The 11,772-nt window shown below is 40.0% G+C and overlaps 1 protein-coding gene across 3 annotated transcripts in view; it reads left to right on the top strand.

Moving 5' to 3' along the window:
• The first annotated feature begins 205 nt into the window (after positions 1-205).
• Positions 206-11,772, top strand: part of LOC111870987 — a 31,558-nt gene continuing 19,991 nt past the window's right edge. For 2 of the 3 annotated variants that reach the window (XM_023863694.2, XM_023863692.2), the window contains exons 1-3: positions 1,175-1,221; positions 7,713-7,815; positions 9,787-9,905. In XM_023863694.2, the coding sequence (XP_023719462.1) occupies positions 1,220-1,221; positions 7,713-7,815; positions 9,787-9,905 (224 nt within the window). In that variant the 5' untranslated portion in view covers positions 1,175-1,219. Of the gene's footprint in view, positions 543-1,174; positions 1,222-7,712; positions 7,816-9,786; positions 9,906-11,772 lie in introns of those variants that run through there. The other variant, XM_023863693.2, reaches the window with a different exon arrangement.

Here is an 11,772-nt window from a genome sequence, read left to right as displayed (position 1 = left end):
CTAGCCTCTGCATATAAAAGTGCATTTTTTGAACGGCTCTAATGATTTTGTTAAAAATTTTAGAATTTATCTAGACTATCTGTATAAATAAAACTGTATAGATGATATTTTCAAGAAAATAACGGTACATCCTCTAGCAATCCAAATGAGATGACTTGGAAAGTGCAATTTGTTTACATCAAGGCAGAGTAATTCCACGTCTTCTTATCAGATCTTTATACTATGAATGTTTTGATAAGTACATAGTTCTTAATCGTAAAAATAACATACTCATTGTTTTAGTGATAACCCTATATTACATAATGATATGAATTACGGAATTTCGTTTTTGTTTAAAATTTTGAAATAAGCGGTGTTGTGGCGTCAGAAGTTTCTATGGTAACCACTTTTAAGTGAGAATTCTGCCATCTGTATGTGAAAGTAGGAAAGTCTGCCCACGTGATCAGTGCAAATGCTGTAGTTGTGTGGTGTGTGTGTTGATGTGTGCGTGCAAGCGAATACGGAGCCACATGTGACAAATATTGATACTTTCGGATTACACAGTAAGTTGACATTAAATAATGTATTTATTGATGTATCCTCATTTTTTATGAAGATCTCACTATATATAATAAAGCCCTTGGTTGCTAATAAGTTGTTACCGTCAGTTAAACTCTGAAATATGTGGACTCGAGCGCGTTTTTTTGTTGTGCTGCCTATTTTCTTTCGCCTAAAAATAACACGACCTTTTATTAATAAATTATGAGAAAGGACGTATAAGTGTATCAGTGAAGTATGTCACTACAAATTATATATTTCGAATGAAGGCGTAGGTGTTTAATAAGAGAATATTCCATGCCCTATCGTTGTGATCCGGCAAGTGAGCAGCGCGGAATTTTCGTGCTTTGTGGCATGGAAAGTTTCGCGCCGGTCGAAGACCCTCTGTAACCGTATATGCAGTTCAAGCCCAGAAATGTACTTACCTATGCGTACACAGCCCTTACAAGATATTTGTAACTTTTTCTTGTGAGAAATGGGAAGAATATGTTATCAGCTGTTCATGGCTGGTTTATACATATATATTTTTTTTATTGCAAGCACCGGGGTTAGTGGCGGGGCAAGTTCGTACCGTAGTAGGTCACTTTCCAATCCCTGGTCGAAATTTTGTGGGTACTGTTTATCACATTAGTGAAACTTATACGCTGAACTATTTACAAATCTCGAATGAGATCGTTATATTATGTAAGAAACATTACATATAAAACGTTTTATAACCTCAGTTTTGTAGTACATTAATGATGCCTGCAGTATAAATGCATTCTCGACCCAAACAGTTCATTTATAAGCATCATACATTGTACAAATGACAGTTTTGTTTTTAGAGTGTAAATTGGCATGTTCATGATTACATGAGACATTAAAATGTTAGTTGAACTATTTTTTGAGGTTTGCAGAATTAATGCCATGAACTGATTAAATCGTTTATAATTATGTTAAGCTTTAGAAACAAAAGAGAACAGCTTACATGTGCAATTAATTATTAGTAAGTTGCTCTGCATGTCACAGGCGAGTGGGTGGCACTCTTGCTTTGTATTTGTGAGGACCCAGGTTCATACTTTGTCCTATAAACTGAGTTACTGATGGAGTTTTTCTTGGTTTTACTCAGACCTTCCAGGTAGAACATCAATTTGTCCATGAATGCCTCCTTTTTTCCCCTTCCATTACAAATTCATTGATCATTTTACAATTTAATGCCATATAGCCTGAACTACAGACACTGTCATTAAATAACTGATAAGTAAATAAATTAGTAGCTTACAGTGCAGCATTTATAATATGGTTGCATAATCTGTTTCTAGGTTTTTGAAATGTGTAATTCACTACAAAATAGTTATTCGAAATACATCACCATTCCTACTTCTGCGGTTATTTTCATTGTGTGATTTCTTTCAGAACAGCTCTAACGTTGTGCTTTAAAACAGGACAGAACTATAGTCTTTTCTGCTTTAATTTGTCATTTGCTACCCACGGTGCTGTATTGGAGGATGTATGTTGGTGAACACCAAATATCCAATTCTTTATTTCTGTATTTAGTGTATACCCTCAGCTGTACTTCAGAGATTGTTTGACCCTCAGATGTAGAACGTTTATGGGGTATGGAATGGGGTCCACTCAGCCTCATGAGGATAATTGAGGAGCTATTTCAAGGAAATAGCAGCTCCGGTCTAGAAAACTGAAATTAACTGCCGTGGTTATTCGTTGCGCTGACCACGCGACACCCTCTATCCACTAAAGTTGGCACTAACTTCGCAAACAAGGAGTGATCGCTCGGTCGGTATAGTTCGCTTACAGACAAACACCATCTAATTTTTTTTTTTTTCGAACACAATTGTTACATAAATTGAGTAGTGTCTGTGCTATAATACTACTTTTGTTTCGGTCAAATTGAAAATACGGTATGATACTATTTTTTAATTTTTTTTATGTACACTATTATGCAGTGAAGTACTATCTCCATTGCTGTTACTTGCTGGGCACCTAGGGGCGATAGCCTAGATTGTGACGAGCACCCTGGAAAACTTTACCAACATAAAGGGGCGGTATGGACTGAGGGTCCTTCAGGGAGGTGGGTTCAAGTGGTGGTCGAATCTTATCTTCACAGATTACAGTTGGTAGCGTTTCTAGTTCTTATGAGGTTGTGATTTCTAGGGAGTAAACTTGTAACACTGGGGTCCACTATTGCCTACATTTATGGGTGATTTGATTTACACAGTACCATATTTATCTAGCCTTAGGCCGATCCTTGTAGGCATGTCTCTGGTTGCAAGTAGTGTGGCATGGATTCACTTTGGATGCAGAAGAGTGCAGTGATAATGAAGCAGTACAGGCGGTGTCCCATGGCTCTGGGGTGGTTTCCTCCGTCTAATGTTGTAGGCTTTTGGGCATAGCCCACCCTAGCAGCTTGTACAATGTTTTGATATTGGACTGCTCAGTCACTGACCTAAGGATCAGATGTTGGAAGACGTCTGCAAGTCAGCTGTTTCTTCATACTTTTCAGTAAACAGTGAGTGTTTACCACAGTAATCACAACTGCTGGTTTAGGGTTTACCAAAGAGTCTTGCCACACTTGGGCAAGCTTTATTTAAGTTCCAAAAGGGGGGCTGTGAACTGATTTATAGAAGTAAGGGAGTAAAGTAAAGCTATCCCTGTACCAGGCCGTGAAGGCCTGGTGAGACGTTGAGGGTCCCACATTATCTAGACAATCAGCTCAAAGATGGCGGTAAGGTTGTCAGCCTTACGTGCCAGCCGTGCTTTACTCCCCAGGAAAATTATTTAATTAATTCCTGGTACTCATTTCTGTTAGAGGCTGAGTGAACCCCAGGGCCATAGTGTGGCTGGAAGGATTAGATCAATTGAAAAAAATGCAATGACGTCATCGGGACTTGAACCTGTGACCTTCTGGCTTGTGGCATAGTGCCTTACTACACTACTGTGTGCCCTGATATATAGAAGTGTGTAACCGTCCTTCGGTTCTGCTAGCCTCGGTAGAGCAATTAGACTCCTCTCAGGGCGTGTTGACTGGCCACGTCTTGGGCGATTAGTGGGGCTTTAGGCGTAGGGAAGTCACCTCAACACCAATTAACTGTTTGAAGTCTTTATTCAACCAGCACTATTTGTACGGAAACAGCACTGTAGTGACGCTTCACAGAGTAGTGGATGTAGGCTTCTCACTGTTTTCTGAGATGCACACTTAATAGTCACCACAGGGCGTGTTTATGGGGATCAGAATACGTGTACCCCCGGTGAATGTAACTTTCAGAGTCCTCCTTGCCAAGCACCCTCTGAATGGTAATATTTGCCCTCGTTACCCAAAATTCGGGCAAAGGACCTCCCACTTCAGACGATGATTGGCTGGACCGGGCAGACTGGGAAGTTGCTTATCATTCTCCTCCAGTTAGAAAAGCAAATATCCACTAGTGTACAGTTTAGGGGTGAACTTTGCCACCTGCTGCATGGCTGTCAAACTGAGATTTTGGGGTAGCAGGAAACGACGCTGCTAAATTTATGACTTCCCCTGTCAAGTTTAGAATTTCTAAAGGACTCGGCCTTGTTTTACGCATTAAATTGACTGATTTACGGATGGGCAGCTGGCCTCGAGCTTGACCCAAGCCACTTGCTGCTTGTCTGAGGGGGAAAATTTCAATTGTGAGGCGAAAGTGAGGAATTTCACAAAAGCCTAACCATACACAAACATCAGTTGACCTCCCCATAAACTGGACAGTTACTCTAGGAATATAGTAAAGTGACTTTATAGGTTGTACACCCAGGGTTTGTTGCTCAGCAGGGATAGCAGTTTTTCTCTTCCCCACACATTCAGGCAAATTGAGACTTCCCAGTCTCCTGTCTGATGGATATTGACATCTTCCTTCAGTGGGAAAACCGCTGGGGTATGACGCTCGCTGTTCACCTCTGTAAAATGTCAAGGTTAGGAATTCATTGCCATAGTTAACCAAATCTAAGCCACATCCCCAGAATTGTATTGTCTTGAAGCAGAAAACAATATTTCATGCACCTACTTAATTTTTTTTACTTTTCAGCATTATTTTTCATATATCTCGTTGTAAGAAATTGGGTGTGAACTACAATGGACACTTTGTCATATGACCACTGAACAGTTCTACATGTTCAGTTTTTTGCTAATACCAGAACTGATGAGTGCAGACATACTGTGTCCCTTTAGTGGATGTAAGCAATCCATTGACTTTCTTTCTCTTCAAGAATTGCTTATAAACTGCACCCTGATTTTAGAAATGTCTCTTTGGATGGAGAACGTTGATTTTAACTTGGGGGCGGGGAATGGTTTCTCGTCCTTGAACAGGGGATTTTGAATATGCTACTATCGTGGCATTGCGGCCAGATTAGGTTAGGTAACACGGTCTGCCAACCAGGAATATGGAACTTAACACTTTCAGCTACTGTGGCAATGGTAGCTGGATTTTAACACATGGAAATGATTTATTGTTTGCAAGTAGGAGACTTTAAATGTTTGTTATGTGGTATTGGTGGACATATTTTAAGTCAAGGGTCCAGGTTTATCATCTGTGGTAGGGGGATTTTAAGTTTCCAGGTACAATGGCATTGAAAGCTGGAGTTTGTCTCAGGGTAACAGGTCATTGGCCAGAAATAGGGGATTTTAAATGTTTCAGTGCTATAGGGTTGGCAGCCATTGAAGACATTGATATTAGTTTAGAGATGCTGATTGAGGTTCATCTGAGAATTCCTCACACCACAGAGATGAGAGGGACACAGCTACTTGCATCTTCTAGCATGGCATGTACTGTCCTAGCAGTGCAGACAGCAGGACAACAGCCTTTACACATTATAATTTTCCAGTCACCCCAGTAAGTCTTTGAGCAGTTCCTGCAAAGTGAGATTATATGTTATTTGCCTTGTGATTATAATCCAGAGCCTCATCTGCTGTATTCAGTATTCATTCAGCTGTGTTAAAGCAAGTGTCACGTAACTTCGAACAAGGCCAAGAGTAACCTTGAATGCGCAGAAGAAATACAACTGGCTGCCTGTCACTTCTCACACCCTCGAACCCACCCCATTGTCTGAAATTTTTCTTCTGCGCATTCCAGGTTACTCTTGGCCTTGTTTGAAGTTATGTGACACCTGCTTTACTATTTGTGTCCGAATGCAACAGGACACTTACGCGTAGAAACAGTTTATGTGTCATACCTGAATGAAGAATAAGGAAATGATTCAGGCGTAAATTTCATGATGTTACAGATGCAAGTAAAAACTATTCAATCATAAATTTTGAGAGATGGGGTTCTTATTGGATCCAAGCAAAATAAATGGCGATAATCTGAATAATGTGAGATGTGAAACCACAAGCATATCAGGAATAAGATGAAAAACAAAACTGAGCTTGTAATGAACCGTAAGAACAAGAACATTAGAGACGTATAGAGAGGAATACATGACTTTAAGAGAGTTCACCAACCTAGAAGCAACTTAGTGAAGTATGAGAATGGTGATCTGGTTGCAGATTCCCATAACGTTAGGAGGGAAGTATTATACAGTATTCAGATAGACTTTGGGGTACCCATGAAACTAGTTAGGCTGATTAAAATGTGTTTAAACAAAATGTATAGTAAAGTCCGTGTAGGTAAACATTTATCTGATAATTTTCATATTCAGAATGGTCTAAAACAAGGAGATGCTTTATCGCCAGTCCTTATCAACTTTGCTTTAGAATACACCATTAGGAAGGTCCAGGGAAACCAGGTGGGACTGAAATTAAACGGGACACATCAGCTGTAAGTATATTTTGCTGTCTGTAGTCACCAGAGTGCAGGGCAAGATCATGACATAAAGATAGATAACAGATGTTTTGAAAATGTGGCACACTTCAGATATTTGGGAACGACTATAACAAATCAAAATGTGATTCAGGAGGAAATTAAGGGGGAGATTGATTTTGGGTAATGCTTGCTAGCATTCAGTGCAGAACCTTTTGTCTTCTCATCTGCCGTCTAAAAACATAAAGAATAAAATATACAAAAGTATAATTTGCCTATGGTTTTGTATGGTTTTGAAACTTGTCTGTAATATTAAGGGAGGAACTGTTTGAGAACAGGGTGTTGAGGTGAATATTTGGACCGAAGAGGGATGAAGTGACAGGAGGTTGGAGAATATTGCACGAGGAGCTTCATGACTTGTGCTCTTCTCCAAGTATAATTAGAATAAGTCAAGGAGGATGAGATGGACAGGGCATGTAGCATGAATGGGGAGAAGAGGAATGCATGTAGGATACTGGTGGGAAACCAGAAGGAAAGTGACCACTAGGAAGACCAAGATGTAGGTGGGTGGACATTATTAAAATGGATCTTAGAGGGATGAGATGGATTGGATTGATCTGGCTCAGGATAGGGTCCAGTTGAGGGCTCTTGTGAACATGGTAATGAACCTTCGGGTTCCTTATAATGTTGGGAAGTTCTTGAGTAGCTCCACAACTTGCTGCCTGTCAAGAAGGGCTCAGCTCAATGAATGAGGGGATGTTATTGGGCAGAGAGAAGCAAATCAAAACACTTGAGTGCTCATTGAAGTGAAATGGGATGAAATATGTGCTAGGCTTGTACCTTATTCTCAGAAATCTTGTAGACACCTTGCAGAGGAGAATGGAGTTTATGTTTCATGTTTTCTATACTTTTGAGAGGGAACTCCAGCACACGAATGTGAGCATTTTACAAAGGTGCAGTTGCATGGCTTTCGGTGAGTTTTGTTTTTTAATTGTTGGTCTGTTGTCATGTTGACTCGAGCTTGAATACACATAGTGCGAGAAAACACAAGTAGCTTGTGTTTCTCTAACCCAACCAGCCAGTGGATTTTCATGAGGCTCTTCGCCTTTTTGTATTAAAAAAAACGTGACATTCAGACAGCTTTACTATGAGCATGTGCCATTGCAGTAGTGCAACACATGCCCAGTAATAGTCAATTTAAAGTATTTTACATTATGTATGTGTTCCCATAAAGAATACAGATATAAATATGGAAATAAATGATATATGTGCTGCAGGGTTGATGTAATTAAAAGATGTTGCTCCATTTCCCCAAAATACTATGCTGCATTCCCAGAAATGTATGTTGTGTACTTTTAAAAAAGAAATCTAACAGCACTGTGTTAGATTATTGTGTTTTCTTATGAAATGTGGTATTTTTTTCAGGATAATACCTCTCCAGTACAAGAATCCTGTCATGGAAACTGGAATCCTCAACATACATGATGATGAACACTTCTCCAACATCTCATCACCACTTTATGATCAGGTATTGTTTATAATAGCTGGTATATGTTGTGGGGCTAAAAGGCATGCTTGCAATATAGGGACAGGCTACCTCTGGCTGTGTATATTATACTAACCATCTAAAACCTACACAAAAAAGGTAAAATTGTCCCTGTGCTTAACTAATTAGTCACCACACCAGGAAGGCATATGGGGAATGAATGTATAGATCTACATTTTCTTGAACTTGGCAATAGTTGGAGGTGAGTGGTCAGCTTCAGTCCCCTGCCGCTTTATCCCCGGGGAAAGAGTACTTAGTACCCATGGGATAGGAGACTGGGTAGGCCCCATAGCCGGTCTGGATGACGTGGAGAAGAGAAAATTCTTGACCCTACAAAGACTCAAACTCCAACCCCTTGGTTGTCCACCTGTAGCCAGTTGCTATACCAACTGTGGTATCATGGTTAAAAACCTACATGATACATGAAGTAAACTCTCTTTACATATCTGCTCTTGCCAGGTAATAACATAAGTATTTCCTTCTTTTCAGTCACTCTGTCTTCTGTACACTTCTTTGTTTTTACAGAAATGAAGCATTTCACTGAAGTGGGAGAAATAAGCAAATCTTTGAGAGGTGTTATATATGTCTAATGATAGTTTAAAGGAAAGTCAGATATTAGGAATTGTTGCCCCGACAATCACCAAACTCTGTGAATGGAGGCTTCTTCATATCTGGTTCTAGAGCTGTTTTAAATGGCAAGATGCAGGCATGAAACAGTGTGTATTTTGAGTGGTAGTTGTTTGTACTTCTTGTGCATACAGTGTTTTACATGTGTGCGAGGGTCGACAGCTTTTGAACAAAAATGTTTGACCTATGATCCGATGTTCCTTGTAATTCAGATGGTAGATCTCTCAATGCAGCAGATATATTGTCACATTTTTGAGTGACTGTAGATTTTGTTTGCATTGGGGATTGGATTTATTGACCACTTACAGATCATAATTATAGTTTACTATAACAACTTCACTGGTTTACACACTCATAGAGATCAGTATCTGCAGCCCATGTAAAGTCTTCTGTTTCTTCACTAGCTGTCTCCTGGTAATGGATCTTAACACTGTCCTCTGCTTACGTCCTTACCGCCTGGCACACGTCCTTACCGCCTGGCACATATCCCACAACTGATCTAAGCTCCAATCTTCGTCCCGTTTATAAGGCCGTGGCGTGGACCTGCAGAAAACACAGCTCTTCTACTGTTATGTGCGTATCTGTTGAAGTTCCCACGTGTTCGTCACTCAGCCTGTCCCTTCGTGCGCTGTCTGCTGACTGCCAGTGTTGTCTTGTTTGTTTTCAGTCCCTGCCTAGCAGTGGGTCTCTACAAGACAATATTGTCCTTATTTTTGTTAAAATGTGGAAGTGCCTGACTACTCCAGTTTTATGAGTTCTTGTTCCACCACTGGTGTATATTTTGATGGTCACGCATGCTGTCCAGTGAGGCTTGGATAGCTTGCCAGATAATATATCTTGGACTCGTGTGAGTCTGCAGTTTTATTTGTGCTGGTTCCCAAATTATAACCACTGTAATATTTTACCATCACTGAAAAAATTAGTGTAACTATACCTTGAATTTGTTTGAATCTTTTTTTTTATGAATATTTTGTGTTTGACATTATTGCGTATTTTGTACATTGTCTTATGGTATAAGTCTGTTGTGATTACTTTTCTTATTGTTGTATAGTGATAGGGTCTGACAGATCAAATTATTTCTAGATTCTGTGGTACATAAAGACACTACATTTTTATATTGGGAATGAAACATGATTAGATGTTAATATTAATTGTATTATGTCAGCTATTATTTCAGACTTTGCTGTGTAATTTAAGACAGTGTAAACCCACAGCTGTGTTACCAGTCAACGAATTGGAACACATTGAGAGGACTACATGTGACCAGAGGATCACTGGTTGACCAGTCCTGATCTATATCCTGATCTTCAGGTGTTTTATTTGCAGGGCATACTGGAAGATTCGGAGGGACTTTTGTTGGATATGTTACATAGTGAGTTTCCATCATACGAGATTGCTGTTAGCAGAAACTTTGATGCTCCTGACCTCTGGGGCACAGAACAGGAGTAAGTACAGTCAACAAAAGGTGGTGTGAAGAAATTGCAAGGAGTTTTATCATACACAGTTCATGTTGATTACCTTATCTTGCAAAAAAAAGTTGATCGCCGTTTGGTAGACCATTGTTAGTTACTAAATACCCAAGCTAGGCTATGTGTGCATTGAGTAACGCTTGCTTAATTATTTCACAAATGCTTGAGAAATCACAACTTGTTACTATTCTGAAATATGTATCTAACCCAGCAGTATGGTTTGATGTAGGTTTTAATGTTGGGCATAAATATGCTTTGCCTGCAGCAGCTTAACATAAACTGTACAAGCAGCAGAAAGTTTAATTTATCTGGTCAGTAAAGAAGTGAAGGAATGACTCAAATTTGATGAGGTTTGCACGCACCTGTTGTGGAACGCTCATGTATTAGTAACATTGTATTTCCTGCAGCCAAGTAGGTCAGTTGAAATATACGTGGGGCAATCCAAAAGTTACCAAAATTTGAATTCTGTGTGCGAATGGTTATGAATACATCGAAATACCGCTAGATGTCTCCTCACACATCCTTCTTGAATCAGTGTGGCAAGCGGTGTCGAGTTGAGTGGTTGGATTTATTGTTGGTGAACGTATTTCCATTGTTGTGTTTCCGTGAGTTTGCAGTTTTGTGATGTCTGACCTGAGAGAGCAGCGTGTCTGTATAAAGTTTTCTTTCAAACTTGGGAAATCCGCTGCAGAAATGCACCAAATGTTGAAGCAAGCTTTTTGTGAAAACAGTTTAGGCCAGACACAAACTTACAATTGGTATAAGCATTTTAAAAATGGCTGAACATTGACTGATGATGACGATCATTCGGGATGGACGTCAACAGGCAAAACGCCAGAAAATATCGCGAAAGTTAGGGATCTGATCCTGCAAGATCGTAGACTGACCATCCAAGACCTCTGTAACACCTTGGGACTAAGTTATGGTACATGTCAACGAATTTTGTCAGAGGAACTGAACATGAGGAGGATTGCGGTGAAGTTTGTGCCACGACTGCTGCAAAATGAACAGAAGCAGCATTGCTTGGAAGTCTGCAGGGAACTTCAGCAAAAGCTTCAAGAGGATTCAAACTTTCTTTCGAAGGTTGTCACTGGTGACGAAAGTTGGGTTTATGGCTACGACCCTGAAAGCAAGCAGCAATCGTCGCAATGGAAGAGCCCTTCTTCACCTCGGCCAAAAAGAGCTCGACAAGTCAAGAGCAACATTAAGTCCATGTTGATCTGTTTTTTTGATATTGACGGGATTGTTATTAAGGAGTTCGTCCCTCCTGGTCAGACAGTCAATAAAGAGTTCTGTCGTGATGTTCTAAGGCATTTGAGGGAGGACATGAGGAAAAGACGTCCAGAGAAGTGGCGCATGAACGACTGGGTACTCCACCATGACAACGCACGACCGCATACGGCTTACATTGTGCAGGAATTTTTGGCTAAAAACAAAACGGCAGTTGTTCCCCACCCACCGTACTTGCCAGACTTAGGATGCGAGCAAATAAAGTGCTATGGATATCCTGCATTTTGTAAAAACTGAAGCTTTCCTAAAGGCCACCAAAGTGGCACATACTCATAAATGCTGCTTGTCCCCACATTATGGAAGAATCATGTTCTTGAAATTCTATAATGCAAACTGTTTCTACTGCTCGTGCATCAATGGGATGACTGCCTCAGCAACCCTGGAGGCTATTTTTGATGTCCTTTGTTCCTTCGTCTAAAACAGTTCTCCTTCGGGTTTCATTTTAACATCCCTCATACATTGTTTTTCCAGCATATCTTCCATGTCTTTGAAAACGAATTTGAAGGCTGGTACTGTTCAGTATAGTTATGTGTAATCAATACACATTTTAGGC

This window comes from Cryptotermes secundus, unplaced genomic scaffold (assembly GCF_002891405.2).
Source record: "Cryptotermes secundus unplaced genomic scaffold, Csec_1.0 scaffold1044, whole genome shotgun sequence".
Lineage (NCBI taxonomy): Eukaryota > Metazoa > Arthropoda > Insecta > Blattodea > Kalotermitidae > Cryptotermes > Cryptotermes secundus.
This window is presented reverse-complemented; position numbering and strand designations above follow the sequence as displayed.